This window comes from Chiroxiphia lanceolata, chromosome 7 (assembly GCF_009829145.1).
Source record: "Chiroxiphia lanceolata isolate bChiLan1 chromosome 7, bChiLan1.pri, whole genome shotgun sequence".
Taxonomy (NCBI): domain Eukaryota; kingdom Metazoa; phylum Chordata; class Aves; order Passeriformes; family Pipridae; genus Chiroxiphia; species Chiroxiphia lanceolata.
Genome location: NC_045643.1, coordinates 33,165,692 through 33,184,043, shown reverse-complemented (window position 1 = coordinate 33,184,043; position 18,352 = coordinate 33,165,692). Strand labels below are relative to the sequence as shown.

Sequence of the window (18,352 nt, the reverse complement as noted above, 5' to 3'; positions counted from 1 at the left end):
TACCTTGTTGATGTCAATGAGATTTTTGTTAATGTTTTCAGTCAAGTCAGTCTGGATAGTCTGGCTCGGTAGAAAAAAAATGCCCTGGGCTATTTGTTCTATGTGTTCACAGGAAAGGGCATCAGATGCTACACTATAGGATTTTTAATAATTTCAGGTACTTTTAAAATGTTTTTGTCTTACTGATGGCTCTGGAATAATGAAATATGAATTACTGCTTTGTACATGTGAATTGGAAATCAATTAACAAACTGTTCTTTCCAGGTTTCTGGACCTTAATACATTTAAGGAGAGTATGTCTGACAACCAACAAAATAAGAGGAGAAGCAAAAAAGGTAGTCTGACCGAAGTATATGTGTATAAAGTGTAAGATGAGGGATCTGAAGAAGGAAAAGTACAATAATAACTTAAAATCTGGATGTTTGTCAAAACTAAGCAACCATAGCAAAATACGAAATCAACTCAGAGTTACTTTCCACCTTTGTAAAGCCTTGAGATTTGTTTGGTTTTCATATTTTTAAATACTCTACTTCTGCAGAGTTTCTGTCAATATTTGTCTTCTGTTCTACTAATCTAGGTACTGTAACTAGAATTATTTTCAGATGATCTTTGCTTTTATAGTCCATTGAATTACTACGCTTACCAAATAACTAAAAATAAATCAGAGTTATGCATTCACATTTCAAAAAAAGTTAGTCAAATGTAACATCCTCTTGTTTTTTTTTTCCTGACAGCTACTTCTTTATAATAATATTTTAATGCCCAAAAAACCCCATGTTTACAGCGTGTTACTGGTCAGTGAATTAAACTGCTTTTGTGCAAATACTGATGTACTGTTGCAGGTTGTGGAAGTGTTGCTGCTCTTCTGGATGCAGATAAGACAATGGAAGAAATGCATCAGTCATACAAAGCTCTAGGAAAAAACAGGTTAGTCATATTACTGTTTTATTTGCAGTTGAGTACGCACAAATGAAGACAAAGCAGGTAGTAGTCTGTAAGGAAATATTTCTTAAGTGCCAGACATTATATTCAGCTTTATAAGTTGTGTGGTGTTTATCTCTTCCCAATGGCAATTATTTGCCACTGCTGGAGGCAGGATATTGCATTAGGTGAACAAATTGTTTGGTAGAATATGGAAAAATATGGGATATGGTTTTACATCAGAATTTGACTTATTAAAACCAGACAATTGCATACAGCTTTAAGATAAACTTAGGCTGTATTTTTGTACCTATTTTCAGCCACAGTATTTATCTTTCTCCATATTTTTGCTTCTTCAGAAAACAGGTGGCAGGAATCTGTTCTTTCAGGCAGGCCAGAGCATATTTTTTAAGTAACAAAGGCACATCTGGGCCTCAGAATTCTTCTGACACACATTCCTGATGAGTCATTAAAAATACAAACTGGAAGCAATCAGTTTTTGTCAAGAAGGAGAAGGTGAACGATATGTTTTTCAATTCCTGCTGTTGCTTGGTTAACATTGTCTGTCATTCATTCTCACTTGTAGTCAGTCTCTGGCTTTGCAATCAGATGCTTCCAGGGAGAGGCACAACTTCCCAGACAAGGAAAGAAAAGATACTTTGGAATTTTTGGATTTAAAAAACTCCTTGTTCCCATTATTCTCCAGTCATATGATTGTTTGAGCTGCTCCTTCCCACTTATTTTCACTCTGTATTTTGGTTTTTGTTTTTGCCTTTCAGCCAAACAGCATCAACATCCAGACCATGGCCAGAGCAACAAGTGGCACGTTTTCCAAGTAAAAATCTGTTTGCATTACAGAGGAGACATCCCACTTCTTTATCTTTCTTCCCAAAGAAAGACAACATGGGGTATGCCTTTGACTTCAGCTTTCTGCTACGGACCTCGTGCCCAGAATACAACATTTTAAAGTCATTCGTGGATTTAGATACTTTTCAGATAATAAAAGCACAAACACAACAAAGTAAGTTCAGTTGAAAAGTCACAAATTTTATATGAAGTTATATATTAGTTATCATATGAGATGGCAAAGCCTTAAAGTCCTTTTTCTTTAAACTTTAAAGTTGTCTTTATGTCTGTTTGACTTCTTCACATAGACTTCAACCATGTGTGAAGTTAATGATAACTTCTTTAATGTTATATATTGCAGAATGAAGGAGCTAAAGAGAAGCAATGGCAAGCTTCACCATTCTTGTTACTCTGTATAACAAAACTGAGCACAAAAATGTAAATTTAACTTTCTGTACCTGGAGTGGGACTGTGATGGCATCTCTTTCACTTTTCCCTTATACTGGCAATATTAATTAGCTGCATACTGTAGTTAGCAAACATCTAAAAGTGTGAAGGATTTGCTTAAATTATTAATGTAAAAATATTTTAGAAGTATAATATTTTATCATTTTCGTTAGAAAATGGAATTGTGAAGTTCAGTATCACGATGAAATTTCAACCTACAACATTTTCTGCACTGCAGATTTGTATCATAGTCCTGAGACCACTCATCTGATGGATTCTTGGTCCCCTGAACATCACAATTTGAAATGAATTTATAAATGAGAATTGTAGCATGTTTAAGAATATCAAATTAACATTTCATTTGTTTTAATTTTTAAGGGTTAAATATAACAATGCTAAAAACCAGGAACAAGAGATCTAAGGTAAGACGGCATTAGGTATAATCACTGTTAAAAGTATTCTATCCTTTCAAAATCTTAAAAATAGAAATACAGAAGTCATGTAAGTAGTTTTCTTAGTCTCAGGTGGTTTTTTTTTAAGAAGGTGAAGTATTTTTACATTTATTTAGTATATATATGTGTGTGTGTCAACAAATTGCCATCAATTTGCCAATTACATCAGGGATTTTTGGAGGTAAAAGGTTGAAAGTTCAAAAAGATACAAAACCTCTTAAAATAGAAATATGTAATTTAATTTAACGTATGAACATCCTATATGTTAAAAATATTAGATGTCTAGTTTTGCCAAATTTAAAAAAAGCCCAAACAATTTTCTTATATTGAGTGGTAATTTAAAATTGAAGCTGAATTTTAAAACAGTCTTGCTATTAGATGATTACTGAAATTGATTGTACTAACAAATAATAAATAATCTCTTAGAATTAAACATACTTTAAATGAAATTTTGTGATAAGTGCAAATGGGATTTTTGGACATAACAGTTGTACTTAGAAACAAGCTCACAATTTTACATGTATCAGTGCTTCACACCACGTGAGCCTTAAAAGTTACAAAAGATCAAATACAGATTTTTTAGAAAAAAGAGAATTTGGCCTTTATGGATATAAATCAATAGTCCTTTGTACAAAGGACTCATTGAATCAGCTGTAAACTTCAGTGAAGCCACTGCAGGATACAACAGCATTCACAGGAAAAAAAGGAAAGAAAAGTATAGAAGTAGGAATAAGAGATCTGATACAGGATCATAAAAAGGGTTATGGGAAAAAAACCCAAAACATTTCAAATGGATGGAAATATTTAAGCAAAATAATTTAGCTGACCCCAGTGTGATTTAACACAGCTTTATTTCATGCCTTGGGCTCTGATGATTCTAAAGCCATATCATTTGGGACAAACTGAGCATTCATATTAATGCCCTACAGGCCAGACGAAGCCTTCAGAACTGTGGATTTCAAACCAATAGACATTGCTTTTCCTGGCATGTTCCAACCTCAGTTTGCCCTTGGAATGCAAACAAAAATTTCCTACAGATTGCAAACTGATGTGGAACATAGACATGCAAATAAGTACTCCAAGTAGATGACTGTGTGATTATTTCTATTGCATCCATTTGCATGAAAATATACAGTATATTCAAGTTTATTTTTATTTCATTTCCTATAAAATAAAGAATAGAAGTACTATTTTGAGAAAATTATTCTCACTGTTCATCTGAACAGTCACAACAAAGTGCTCCATTTCTCAGACCTTTCAAAGAAAGGTGTTACCTTCCACTAATGTGATGGGAAAAGAAGGAAGAAGGGAGGAATAATAAAACACATCCCCAACCTAACAGACTTCTGTGTTAGCAGCCATATGAAAATGGCCTTTGGGTTTATCCATTTACCTTCACTGGAACTCAAGTGCAGACTGTGCTGTTTTCCAGTGTACCCAAAACTCTCAGTGATTATGTTTTACCTGTATCTGTGTGGCAGCACATTATTAATTTTTTTTTTAATGGAAATTACAGTTTCATCTACCACCAGTGACATGTGAGCCTGTAAGAACAATTCATCTTGCTCCTCTAGAGGATGATATTGTCAATGAAAGCAGCAACATCAGAAATATTTTAAATGTTATGAACTCTATTCCTCAGCCTATAAAATCAGTTACCGAATTTTATCATAATCAGTTAGACAATCTATTCAAAAGGCACAGTGAAAAGTCATCAGACTTGATTGTGGCTACAATTTCTGATAAGGTTACTCCAACAGAAGACCTGTACTGCTTCAGCATGAGGAACTGTTCTAAGTACCCCAACAAGAAGAAAGAAGGAATTCAAAGCCATTTGGGATGGAGGGAAGCTGATGTAGGTGCCCACGCTGACAGGAATGAGCAGGTGAAGTTCCAGTGCTCAGTGGTTTGTGAGAGCACCGATCCTGTGAGCCAAGCCGGGCTCTGTGCTGACGGTCACCCCCACCTGAGCTCCAGTGATGCTCTGGTCAGCTGTGGCAGAGCTCAGACAACATTTACCATGTTGAGCAGCAGCGATGCCTCAAGAGCTGGCAACGAGCAAAGGGCAGCAGAGAATTGCTGCAGCACTGATCCAGAAGAAGGAAATGCTGCAGAGCTGGCGCTGGATTGTGCACCGTGTGAAGGTGCTGAAAGTGCAAACTCTGTGCTTGGCAATCATGATGTAGATCCTTCCTGTGAAAATGAAGTGGCAGAGGCCTACCATGCCTTAGAAGATAATTCTGTAGTTACAGTAATTCCCACAGCAGAAGTTCAAGATCCCTCTGGAAAACAAACAGAAAACCGTGTCTGTCTCTCTGAATCTGAAATGGAAAAAGAAGAAATGTCAGAAGCTACTCCAGAAGACCAAAGTGAGCTTGTACCTGCTGTTCATGTTACATTCTCTGAGCAAGAGCCAGCCAGGGAACCACACACTGCTAAACAACCACCCCCAAAAGAGAGTGGTGTTCATGGCCTGCCTCCTCAGGGTACTCAGAGCTTCAATGTTCTCTCTCACAAAGAAAATGACAAAAATAAAAGAAAGATTAATAGAAATAAATATTCATCCAAATCTAAAATTAATAACAAGCTAAAGATGTCTAAAGACTTCATTGTTTCTGATGAGATTACCACAAAACATAGTGCCAAGAGTCAGATTTTTCCTTCTTTAGAACTGCCACAGGTGAAATCTGAGACTTCCCTGAAGTGTCAGAAAAAAAGCCCTCAAGGAGACAAAGGCCATTTTTCTCAGAGTGCTCAGAAACTCAAAAAGCAAAGTTTCTCCTGCAGTTGCAAAAATTCAGTTGAGTTAAAGAAAAGTGTTACTCCACTTTCTCTGCCACACACACCATCTGCCTTAGATTTTGGAGACCTGAAATACAGTGACATGTTCAAGCAAATCAACTCAAATGACCAAGGCCCTGGGATTTATGAAATGTTTGGAACTCCTGTGTATTCCCACGTGCGGGAGCCCGAGCGACACGAGAGCAGGTTTTATAAAAGTGTTTGTTCTGCTCCCTCAGGGAGAGGCACTGTCAGCACCTGCAGATGTACCTGCACCAAAGGAAGGGAGAGCAGCAGGGTAAGAAACACTCCAAAGAAAACACATCCCAAGCCAAAGAAGACAAAACCTGGCACTAAACAAAAGCAGAAAGGTTCAATCCCAAAGGATGGAAGTACCAAGTTAAGTGACAGCAACACAGAGCAAGATAATGTGGTAACTTCTGATGCAGATTTTCAAACAAACACGTCAAGGAGCACGGCATTGTCTCATGGAGACACAGATCACCAGCTTATGTTGTTAGAAGAGCTTTCACAGTCAACTAAGCAAAATGAAATTTTTTCAAATTCAAACTTATCGACTATCAAGGAAGTTACTTTGGAGCAGTCTTTAGACAGCCAGGATGTATCCAACCATCAGAGAGCTGCTCCCTGTAGCCAGAATCTTCTTCAGCTCAGTGATGAAGACTGCAGAGACTGTGTTGCTCCAAGGAGCAGTCTGCTAACAGCAGACCAGAACATCTGTGTATCCCAGTGCAGAGGGAATATGGATGGTGGTAAAGGCCTGGAATCAGACCAGGCCTCCTTCAAGTCTGTCAATAAGTGTGAAGCATCACCCTCTTCAGATAGACTGGAGTGTCAGTCCCCTACAGAAAAATCAAATCACAGTTGGGCAAACACAGTGCAAAATAGTATTTTGGCAAATGAATTGAGTCAGCCTTCAGTGACTAAAAGTCCCAGTTTCCAGACAAGTCAAAACATTTTGTCCTGGACAGATAAAGATGTGACTGATGAGTTGCTTTGTTGCCTGGCTGAAGAATTGCTAATGCTTGAAGAAAAGGACATGAACTCTGCAAGAACAAAAAATACAGGTTCTAAAATGCAAAACACACATACTGAAGAAGAAGAAGAAGAAAATATGATTAGTGGAGATGGAGCAATAGTAAATAATGCACTAGAGAAGGTAAAAGTAATTTCTTGTAACTTGCTACCTCCTTTGAGTGGTGCTTCACTCAAGTTTGGATGAAAGACAGGAGATATGTGCTTATTAAAGATCCAATCTCTTTTCCTTGGGCCAGCTGCCCACTGATTCTTCCAGTGCTCTGTTGAAGACACCCATGTTAGAGGCTGCATGTCAGGACACAAGCCAGAAGGTACTAAGGCAGGACAAGAATAGCTGTCAAAGCTTATATCATGGGTCAAGATAAATTGAGAAGTTGTTGTGAAAGAAGAGAATAGGCTATTTTAATTGTAGAGCAGGTATAAAATGTTTGGGGCAAGGTAAAAACTCTTGAGATCTTGAAGCTAAGGAATATGAAAAGATGCTACAAACAGTTCTTGTATACCAAAAAGGGCAATGGCCTTGAATCTCTGAGTGCAACCAGACATTTTTACAGGTATGAACTACAAGTATTGGCTTATCAGGCAGACTTAAGGATGTTTAATTAATGTTTAATCAGAACTTGGAGCTCAGAAAGCTCAGATTCTGGCCCCCGAGTCAGTTAAGAGCCGTCACCTCCCAAGGTGCTTATCTACCAGCACTGCTCCTCCTTTGCCCTTAAACAGCTTTTGGACTGTTTAAATCACAAGTTTGTAAGGGAATTTCTTTCACTACCTGTTGATACACACACCCCCCCCTTATGCTTCTGCAGACACAGGTGCCAGTTAATACCTCCATTCTCACTGCAGAGATCCCTGGCTAGATGGAGGAATTATTGCTGTCATACTTACCTAGCCTTACCTAGCATAGCAATTGTATGGATGGGCTGGGTGGGGTCTGTGTATATATATAAATCTATAGAGCAGAGCCATGACAGGAAAAATTATTCCTTATAAAAATTGTAAGGACAATATGAAGCCTTTCTTTTCCTCTCTGCTTTCTCCTCGCACTGACCAACACCTTTCAAGCAGAGTTGCAGTAAAGCCTTTTTGGCACCAAGTGAAGAAAGTGGCCTTGTAAACTTAGATGAATCTACTAAATTTCCAGGAAGCAGCTTAACCACCAAGGATCCTATCATGTGGACAAGAGGGGAAGTCCTTGGAAAGGGAGCCTATGGCACAGTAAGTAGTGTCTGAATATTAAGAGATGTGCTGTTTGTGGCTGAGCTACACTTTGTCTCGTAACTGGCTGTTGTCCTATTCAACAAACGACTTCAGTGTTTTGAGTTATACAATGAGACACGAAACATGACAAACACAAAAATACTATTTAAAATAAGTAAATACTTTATTTCACATTTCATCTTCATAATTGCTGGTTTCATTGTAGGTGTACTGCGGTCTGACCAGCCAGGGACAGTTAATAGCTGTAAAACAGGTTGTTTTGGACACATCAGATCAACTCACTACGGAAAAGGAGTACCAGAAGTTTCATGAGGAAGTTGATCTCTTGAAGACATTGAAGCACGTCAACATTGTAACTTACTTAGGGACTTGTCTGGAACACAACATTTTAAGCATTTTCATGGAGTTTGTTCCTGGTGGCTCCATTTCCAGTATTATCAATCGCTTTGGCCCGTTGCCAGAAGTTGTCCTTTGCAGATACACCAGGCAAATTCTCCAGGGGGTCGCCTATTTACACGCCAACTGTGTGGTGCACAGAGACATCAAGGGCAACAACGTGATGCTCATGCCCAGCGGGACGGTGAAGCTCATTGACTTTGGCTGTGCCAGGCGCTTGGCCTGGATCGGCCCCGGCGGCACCCGGAGCGAGACGCTGCGGTCTGTGCACGGCACTCCCTACTGGATGGCTCCAGAGGTGATCAGTGAGTCTGGATACGGGAGGAAATCAGACATCTGGAGCGTCGGCTGCACCGTGTTTGAGATGGCAACAGGAAAGCCGCCCCTGGCTTCCATGGGCAGGATTGCAGCCATGTTCTACATCGGGGCCCACAGGGGGCTGATGCCTTCCCTTCCCGAGGGATTCTCCAGCGCTGCCGTGGATTTTGTGCGTGCCTGCTTAACCAGGTGTGGAGAACCTTAAATGGAAAATGAAAGGAAGAATGCAGACAGTTTGGATTGTAGAGATTGTTGGCAGGAGCTTAGGTTACAACTCATAATGTACGTGTCTCTTTGGTAAATGCTTAGGCTTCTCAGCATTTCAGGAAAGCCTCTAAATAATAGTATATGTAAAAGAGCTTTACTCTCTGTAATGGTATAGAAAAACCCTCACAAATTCTCTTTTTGTAGGCCTTACACTCATCACTTACTTTTTTGTAATTTTCATGTAGAAACACCACTGAGTTTTAGACAAAATGTTTGATAAATTTCTTTGATGTGTTTTGCTGATCCAGTATTGCTTGAGTTTTGCTTATGTCAGGCAAGTTTTTTTGAGGACAGTATTTTAAATGAAAGTGCTTCCAATTAATTCTTATCTTCTGCACTGGAAAAATCTATTATCACTGCCAGTCCAGGAAATACTTGAAACACAATCTTTATTAGAAACATAAAGTTCTCTGTATAACAACCCCAAACCACTAGCATCCACCCATTATAAGAATTATTTTTGTGGTGTTTGTTTTGTTTAAAATATCAGCTGTGTCCCAATGTTTAAATGGACTATCAGTTTCAAGAGCTAAGTTCCTGACCTCTGTGTAGTTTTTATAAAATTAGGAGCAGTCTTTTACGTATCTCTAAAGATCAGATTTGAGTACAAGAGAGAAGCATGTAATTTGGTGGGCATGGCAGTGGTCTTGGGGGCAGGAAACCCGATTTCTAATCCTTGGATTAGAATTGTTAGGGAATGGTTCTGGTTCCTGTGGACCACATAACAATAAGAAAAATTGTGGGCTGTATATAGTGACATCATATATACTTTGATTCAGAGAGAAGAGGGTTTAAAAGAGAGAAGGAATTTTTAGGTTGAGGGAAACATACAGCATTTAGCTTTTCAAAAGTCTGGAGGCACCTGTGGTGACAAAAACTTAGTGTATGATCTCACCATGTCCTAAATATAAATGCCTCCCTTATCCCATATTCCCCATTAGTTTATTATTTGAGGAATTGGAATTGGAATTCCTTTCCCTGTTGTTTTTCCTTCCAAATTGCGGGTTGAAAAAGCCCAAAGCCCTTGGCTCTAGCAATCCAATATTGTAATTACTGTCCTGTAATTCCATAGAAATCATAGAATGGCTTGGGTTGGAAGGGACCATAAAGACCATCTAGTTCCAACTCTGTGCCATGGGCAGGGACTCCACCCACTAAACCACGGGCAATTGTTCAGGGCCCCATCCAGCCTTTAACAGTTCCAGGGATGACATATCCACAGCTTCTTTGGGCAACCTATGGGCTCCTTAACATGCATGACATTGACTGGAGATGACAGAACAGCCTGATTGATGGAGGATCAAACAAATAATTACCACTCTTAAATACATTTTTTGATGAACCTGAAACAGCCAAATGAGCAGAATTATTCAAACCTCTGCAAAGAATTTAGAGGAATAGAGACTGATTTCTTTAAGAATAAAATATTTCAGTTTTATGATTCATAAATTCCAACAGTCTTTTCCCCTGAAGCCTCCCTTCCTTTCTACCAGCTTCATCAAAAAAACCTAAAAACGAGTAGTGACTAGAGAAATAAGAAAAAAAAAAGGCTAATTTTGCATTTAGATTTTACGATTCCCTCAGAGGCACAATACTAATTTTATGTCCTGATCTTTGAAACCTTCAATGCAGGGATCAACATGAACGTCCTTCTGCTCTGCAGTTGCTGGACCATCCCTTTGTGAAAGGAAGACAGTGAATTTTTCAAAACTCTTGCCAAGTGAGTATCCATTTTCCATATAAAAGATTTTCACTTGTGAAAAGAGACCAGAAGGAACAGGACTTTTAAGGGACAGCTGAAATACTGGAGAGCAGTTGTGTACAAGGAGTCTTAGGCCTTTGATTAAACAGGCACCAGGCTTCAACCACCCTCAAGGTAAAAAGGATTTTATGTGTTTGAACAGACTGTCTTGTAGGTCAAGTTGTGCCTCTTGTCTCTTGTCCTGTCACTGGTAACACTGAAGGGTCTGGCTTTGTGTTCCTTCCTGTCCTCATGGGGTATTGATACACATTGGAAACTTGAACTGTTTCTCAAAACACTTGAAGTGACCTCTTTATAATTAGATGACATGTAACAGTCTCCATCTGCACTGCAAAAGTAGTTGTAACAATTAGTAGAAGTAGCTACTACTAACTGCACAGAATTAAATGAAATTAAAAAGTATAGTTATACAGTAATAAACCAAAGTAAAAAAAGCAGGTATTAGTATTTAAAATGTCTTGTTTCTGGTAAGATTTCTTCCAATCAAAATGGGGTAAACTTTAAGCCTTTGTGAGCACCCAGGCTCCAGGAAGAGATGCAGTAAAACTCAGCCCTACAAGTGTTCAGAGCTGAGCTCTCAAGGATTCAAGGCACTGACTTCAGTGCCAGCAGTAACGTGAAAATTAGTGTTTTACAAAAGGGAAAGAAGGAAGTTCTAACTTCCTCAGAGTGCTAAAACACTTTAGTTTCATAAATAGCTCTCAAGCTTTGCTTAATGCCAGTCGCCTGATTTCAGAGAGTTGGTCTAAACTTTCTAAAAGCAAAGAGAAACCAGTACTTCTAGCAAAATCCTTTATTGGTAGTTTCTGTAGGTATAATGTCACATAACAATGACAGAACATAATGCCAGTATAAGAGAATCCCAACATCACAGTAATCTTCCAAGTTCAAGCAGTTAACAGTCCTATTTTGAGGAATACAGGTTGGTGCTCATGCCAGGAATCCATGGCAACGTCACGTTAAAGGATCTTCACATTTAAGTACTTTGCAGAGTTAAGGTGGGAGCCCTGGCATAGGAACTCAGGTGGGATGTACATAATTCCAGGATGTGCATTAATTCTTCTCAGATTAATGTAGCGTCTCCAGCAAAGCTGCAAAGTAAATGTGAGGTTTTATTTAGCATGAAATGAAGCTGAGATGACAGATATAAGTGGGGAAGAATGGGAATGCTCTAGAATATATAGTTAATTAATAAAATGTCAGCATTATAAATCCCCTTCCTTATGCACATGACTTACAAGCAAAACTAACGTCTCTTGTTAGCACTCTCCAATATTAAGGTTATTAGTTATTTGTAATTTAACTGTCATGTTTAATCCAGCTAATTACACTAAAATTAGTTTGGAACTTAGAAGTATGTAAAACTTGAACCCGAGCCTTTAATCAAAATGTGAAAGCACATTTTTGCTTTTGATTAACCAGATGTTGAGAAGGAGGTGGCAGTTTAAGGCCAGCACTTGCAACAAAGTATTTCAGCCTAATCTGCTGGAGATGGTGGGGATGTGCCTGCAGCCCAGCCCAGGGCACAGCACAGCTAAACCAAGCAGGACATTGGGCTGGGGAGTCTTGGGTCACTCGGCTGAGCCAGTCTAGTGGGACATTCTAGAAACAAGTCTAACTCTGCCATTTCTTACTCGAGGAGATCACAGATTTTCACATCCAAATCCAGATGCCTAATTAAGGTGTCAAGAGAAAGGGTGCAAAACCTTGAAAACTGTATATTCCATGAGAAGTGACTCAGGGAGGAGGGTGACGCTTAATTATAGTACTCAAGCAGGGTAAGTCTTACTGGTTTAAATCTGAAACCAGTAAGAGCCCATTACAACTCTTGCCAGGCTGCCAAGCACTAGGGGGGGTGCTTTGCTGTGACTCCAGGTTTCCTGTAGATTCGGGGCTTAAATCAGAGAGCCTGAAAACACACTGTTCTTGTATCATTGCAGGGTACTTGCTAGTCCTTTCACACAGCAATGTTTGAAGCTCTGAGCCACTGCTCTCATCTCAGGAGAAGGGAGGGTCCTTAGGAATGCCAACCACCGATTTTACACTGGTCTCAGAACTACCAACAGCAATAGGATGTAAAAATTTGCATCTAAAAATACCTCTACCTCTCTTTCCAAGGAAGCAGACACCTAGCCTAGAAAACCCACAGTCTCTTGAGATTATTTGGGTTCAAAATCAGTGCTTTTTACAGAGCTGAGCAGGAACTGATGCCATTTCTCCACCCCTCCTGTGAAATCTCTGGTTCTTGCACAAAAGCAAAAGAGAACAAGAGTTCTCCTGAGGAAGGGCCTCCAGTACACACAGTCCAATGCCTTTTCTCCCCTTCTTTTCCTTTCTCCCAGGGACCTGCACCATGGGACAGCCTCAGAAATTTTACAGGTGTTGTCAAAGAACACAATCTCTCAACTATGGCAAGGAAAATGTTGCCATTACAGGTGCAGGAACGCAGAGGAATCAAACCCAGCCACTGAAAGATCTAAGGTTAAAAATTGGATTTGGGTTTGCTATATCCATGTCAGGAGGCAGAGAAAGTAATTCCCAGCAGCAACTGGAGAGAACACTCCTGGCACTAGTGATCTACTTTTTAAAAGGTGTAAGAAGTTAGGCATTCCAGAGGAAGGAGGAATTAATTAGCTAGTTCAGTTTGGCATAACTTCCAAGTCTTTGAAGACATTTCTTTTTAGAACTGATTATGGGAATGTGCATTTACATCCCAACTAAAGAAAGCAAAGTGTTTGTCCAATTCCCTTCCCTGCAAAACATTGAGAACTCTTCTCCCCCTTACAGTCAGAGAGATGCTTGGTGTACAACTGTCACCCACCCCCTCACTGCTGAAAAGAAAAATAATAACCCTCCCCTGAAGCCTGGCCAGCCCCTACACAACTCCAGGGTACAAGCTCTGGCCCCCAGGGCACAGGGAGGAAGCAGCTGGAGAGGGCATAACAGATCTAGAACTTGCTTTTCAGGTACCAAATACCTGATCACCACACTGGAATGGGAGCAAAGGAAACAAATGAGACTTCAGACTTTCAAGCAGTCTGTTATTTGACTGATTTGATGAAAACCAGCAATGTTTAGCCAATAACTGAAAGAGGACCTTTGTATTTCCAACTTTGTAAAAATTCAACATAGGAAAATGGGATCATTTTTGCACAATAGAGGTGAGGTAGGGAATTTTATTGAAAATACTTTTTTTTTTTTACAAGTTCTTAGAAATAAAGTTTTTTCTAATCTCACACAAATGGCTGTACCTCAAAAATGCAACTAAGCTATTATGAAACATTTATATTTACAATTAGCCAGAAGAATGTACAGAACTGCCATGTTATGCAAATAGCCAAGACCCAGCTCACAGTGAGATACATCAGCCCAGCACTCCCACCATCAGGAACAGACCAAGATTCAACATATGAAAGAATTTCACTATTCTACAAACCTCAGATCTCACAAACAGGGAGGATTTTTAATAGTGTTGTACCAAGGTCTCCACTACAGTGTCATTTTACAAATTATATAATTCTTGTACTCAAATTTATAACAAAAAATCTGTAATAAGTGATGAACAAAGGAACAGTGTTGACTTTGAGCCTTTTATTGCATTTATTCAGTCATTCCCGTGTGAGGCCAATGCCGATCCCGTCAGTTTTCATTCCTTCCCACCCCTCAGCCAGGCTGCCATTCACACCAGTCACTAATTTCAGTCAGGGCAAACTAGTGGCACCTGGCTGCATCTCCTCTCCCTCCCTCTCAGCCCCAGGGATCACCACTGATTTCAGTGGTGGAATTCAGTTCCAAACACAATGACACGTACAGTTTCACCTATTTACAATGACATTGAAAACCAAACTCCATGAGTTTTATGGACATCCTTTACAGAGAAACCAAAACTCACTGTTTGGATCTCAATGTAGCATAGCAACATTTTGTCCACTATTATTTCACAACTTCCCAGAATCAAAACAGGAAATAATTCTTTTGAAACAGCACCTTAGGAGGAAGGCCTATGCTCATTCCAATGTATATTAGACAGGCACTAGTTACCATCCAGACATTTTAACTCCAGGTTGTGACAGAAAATGCTATATATACAGTACAATATATTGCTTATCCAGAGTGGCTGTATAAGATGCATTTCTGGGCACATCTATTTAAACAGACTCAAAAAGAAAGTACTGTAGTGCTTCAAAGACAAATTAAGACAGTTTCCTGCTATGTCATCTCTCTGCCCAGGCTCTGGTTTTGGACAGTATATAATGCAGATTACATTGGTTACAAATCAGACTCAAGAGCAGCACTGAGATGGAAAGGAAAGGGACTATAAAAGGATAGAAAATATCCAACAATGCAGAAGTTTGTACTAAGAAGTTACATTCCCAATGTAGAAAAATAACCAAGTCAGTAGGGATAAGACAGCTTTGGATTTTGTACACGAGCCTTGACTTAAGATAAGATATAGCAGAAAATGCAATCAGGTTTTCATTTAAATATTCCTTAAAGTGTAAAAAAAGTATCCATAGTTCAAATAAAACTTATTCAAGTAATTACAAGCGTTTGCATTACTGGAAACAGAGTATTACATAGTAATTGATATACCTGTAGTTACATCATATAGCAACTACCAACCGGGCTGAGATTGAACAGTTTTATCATGTAAAGCACAGGTGAGTAAAGAACTGGAAGGGCAAAGCTGCAGATGTTCCTTGGGGACTTACAGAGTTAAAGGAGCTCTGAGGGAATGAGGCGGCTTAGCAAAAGTTCACATCATGGTCACTTCCAAGTCAAAAGAAGTCATGGAAAAACTGGCTGTTGCTACTAGAAATCTACTGAGTTCGTGTTGAGGTACTTCATAGCTTATGAAAAGTTTGAGTAACAACCCAGAAAGTCAGTTCTCTGCTCTCCAGGCGGCTGAGCTGCAGTACTGGCTTGGAGAACACAAGGACATTTCACACCCGTCATTCCTCCTGCAGGCAAAGCCCCTGGGAAGAGCAGCCGAGCCCTGACACTTGCAGGCAGATTAAATGGATGCCAGTGGTTTAACTGGGACACTGAGGGGTTTTATAACCCCCCCCCCAGAGCTGAAAAAAACAGAACAAGCCTCTTCCAATTTGGTAACTAATGACAAGTACAATGCACAGAATCACTGGTAACTATTTTATTGTTGGAATATAAAGCTGGGATATCAATAGTTTTATTCTTATTTACTGTGAAGACTGCATTCACCTGTAAAAGAAATATGGCATCACACACAAGTACACTTTTTGGATTTCAGAACGTGGGTATTATTCTGAAATGGTAATGGGAACAGTGACTCCTGCTCACTATTAGAATAAATTATGATTTATTTTTTCTTTTAAAAAAAGAGATGATTTTCCCACAATGACAGCTCTGAATTGCAGTTAAGTCACGTTACTCTACATAACCATTATTAACAGCTCTGTGTCTACTTTACTGCATCAAGCCAATAAACATTTAAATGCACTTCACATCAAAAGATTATGTAAACTTTTATTTTAATTCCTTTTTCCTTCAGAAATCTAGGGACATTTCTGAGGTGTGGCCATACTGAGTGGGCAGAGCCTACCCCCTTTCCTGCCTCCCTGCTAATACTGTGTGGTGCTGACCCTACTTGGTCCTGGATGCTCCTCCAGTGAAGTGTCCCTTTTAAGCGGCTTCCAATAAGGCCTACAGTTTAAAGATAAACAAGACAAAGTGCCATCTTTGTTTGAGTAACTGATGGACTCTGGCAAGATAAAATAATGTGTATTCTGTTACACTTACAAGCAGCTCCAATCCTGAGTATTTATGGTATATCTAAACATACAAAAATGTATGTACATTTTTCTCCACTTCCTTGTAAACAGTTGTCAGTATACTGTTTTTAATCCCTTTATCTTTGAAACATGCAAATCATACATACAGTATAAATACACAAGAAAACAATGACACTCATCCAAAAACTAGGCAACAAAAAGTTGTGGCTGCAGTATTGAAAATCATAAATAACCAATGCTCGAGGCATCCTATGCACCTAAAAGCGGGCGTTCATCCTACTGTTCTCAGCTGCAGTCGTAGAAATACTGAGAGTTTTGCACCTTCCATGCTATTACAGTATTTATAACACTATCATATGTGGAGATAAAGACTTGTTTACTATACCTCTTCTTCTCAGAGTGAAGGATAAAGCAGCACTTACATATACTGAAACCACGGCAGCAACAGCTGGTGTTGCCACTGCTATATTAGGAAGTTTTCCATTCTATCAATTCTTAAATTAAAAAAAAAAAAAAAAAAAAAGGCAACAAAAAAAAGGTAAAGAAAAACAACCTAAGAAGTGACTACATGTTCATTCCTTGGGCACTTAACAGCGAATCCAGCATGTCGAATGTGTCTTTGTAGTCCATATGCTGGCTGTTTGTACTGTACTGGGGATGGGCATCAGGACCGTTCTCCACTGGTTTCTTGTCCAGTTTCACGAGGGTGCTGAGATGTCCGTAGCCCACCTGGTATGTGACAGGGGGAGGAGGGGGTAAGGGTAGGTTAAAAACAGAGTTGTGAGAGGATACATACTGCTTAACAGAGCAAGAACTAGATGAACTACCTGAACTTTTGGAACTTTTGCTCATTTTGGAGTGGTGGTTGTGAGAAGCATCGTTGCTGTGCAACTTCTTTCTCGAAGAGCCGGAACTAGAGGAATTGCCATCACTACTCAGGCCAACGGGACTCCTCAACACAGTTGGTGTCACTCCGTCAGTGCCATGTTTGCCGCCACCCCCGTGGGCGTGGGAGTGCTTGTGGCCCACGCCATGGTGGCGGTTCAGCGAGTGCTCCTTGTGTTTGTCCTTGTGCTCTTTGCTGACGTGGGGACTCGAGTGCTTGCTCTTGCCGCTCCCTTCGTCCGACGAGCTGTGCCTTTCTGAGGAAGAAACCTTGATTTTCATTTTCAGCTCCTCCTTGCTGGCCCCCTTTTCTGTGGGCGGGATGGGTATGCGCAGTTTGAGCGAGCCACCCTTTTCCTTCTTATCAGACAGGTGTTTTTCAGGCTTCTCTGCGTTCCCAATGGGAATTTTCATTTTAATGGGAGATGTAACAGAAGAGCTGCTGGCCGGCTGTGGCTGCAGGTGCTTTTTATGCTGCTGCTCGCCCGGGGTTGCTACATAGTGTTCTCTGACATCTAGTTCAAGGGTCTCTAGTTTGCGCTTCTCCCTGTATTTATCCAAAGACATTTTCTGAGGAATTATTACAGGAGCAGCGACTTGTCCGTGGTGTTTGTTTCCTGACTTATGAGAATACTCTTGTTTGACAGTAGAATGCTCAGCAAGTTTGTCAGGTCTGTGATGTACTCCAGAGTGCATCTGTACAGATGTCCCCGGCTGGAAGTTCATGTTGTACTGACTCGCAGGCAACGTTTCCTGCTTCTGAGAGTATATTTGTTCTGTCCGTGTTTGCTCTTGGTGCTGAGGCCATTCCTGGTGTGATGCCAAACTATATGAGGTACTTGGCATTCCTGTAGCTAATATTGCCAAATTTTCAGGTGCATGACTGTCTGGAACAGAAATACTTCCTGAGGTCAGAGGTACTGGTGCGGGAAATGATGTTGATGGTTTTTGGAAACTTGTGTTTGCAGCTACACCAGTCACTGTATCCACCAAAATGGAATTCTGGACCAAAGATGAACCAAGAAGTGAGTTCTCAGATACCTGTCCATCACCTTTAGGTTTCCTAGCTGCCTGATTTGCCTAAGCAAAAAAGAAAGAAGTGAGAAAATACACAGCTTAGAATACTTAGACAGTCCATTGGAATTTAGCTCTGAGGTGAGGATAAAAGCTGACTCAAAGTTTCACCTCCTCCTGACCCAGCCACAGGAATAAACAGCACATACAAT

The 18,352-nt window shown here is 39.9% G+C and overlaps 2 protein-coding genes across 9 annotated transcripts in view; one reads left to right on the top strand and one right to left on the bottom strand.

Annotated features, from left to right (window-relative positions):
* The window catches only part of MAP3K19 (mitogen-activated protein kinase kinase kinase 19), a 19,745-nt gene extending 3,792 nt beyond the window's left edge, over window positions 1–15,953 (top strand). For 2 of the 4 annotated variants that reach the window (XM_032693434.1, XM_032693433.1), the window contains exons 3-11: window positions 265–335; window positions 843–927; window positions 1,701–1,942; window positions 2,593–2,636; window positions 4,183–6,627; window positions 6,743–6,817; window positions 7,575–7,724; window positions 7,933–8,630; window positions 10,341–15,953. In XM_032693434.1, the coding sequence (XP_032549325.1) occupies window positions 296–335; window positions 843–927; window positions 1,701–1,942; window positions 2,593–2,636; window positions 4,183–6,627; window positions 6,743–6,817; window positions 7,575–7,724; window positions 7,933–8,630; window positions 10,341–10,407 (3,846 nt within the window). In that variant the 5' untranslated portion in view covers window positions 265–295 and the 3' untranslated portion in view covers window positions 10,408–15,953. The remainder of the gene's footprint in view (window positions 1–264; window positions 336–842; window positions 928–1,700; window positions 1,943–2,592; window positions 2,637–4,182; window positions 6,628–6,742; window positions 6,818–7,574; window positions 7,725–7,932; window positions 8,631–10,340) is intronic. The other 2 variants (XM_032693435.1, XM_032693436.1) reach the window with 2 other exon arrangements.
* Window positions 11,249–18,352, bottom strand: part of CCNT2 (cyclin T2) — a 26,146-nt gene continuing 19,042 nt past the window's right edge. For 3 of the 5 annotated variants that reach the window (XM_032693447.1, XM_032693448.1, XM_032693446.1), the window contains one exon: window positions 11,249–18,206. In XM_032693447.1, the coding sequence (XP_032549338.1) occupies window positions 16,806–18,206 (1,401 nt within the window). In that variant the 3' untranslated portion in view covers window positions 11,249–16,805. The remainder of the gene's footprint in view (window positions 18,207–18,352) is intronic. The other 2 variants (XM_032693444.1, XM_032693445.1) reach the window with 2 other exon arrangements.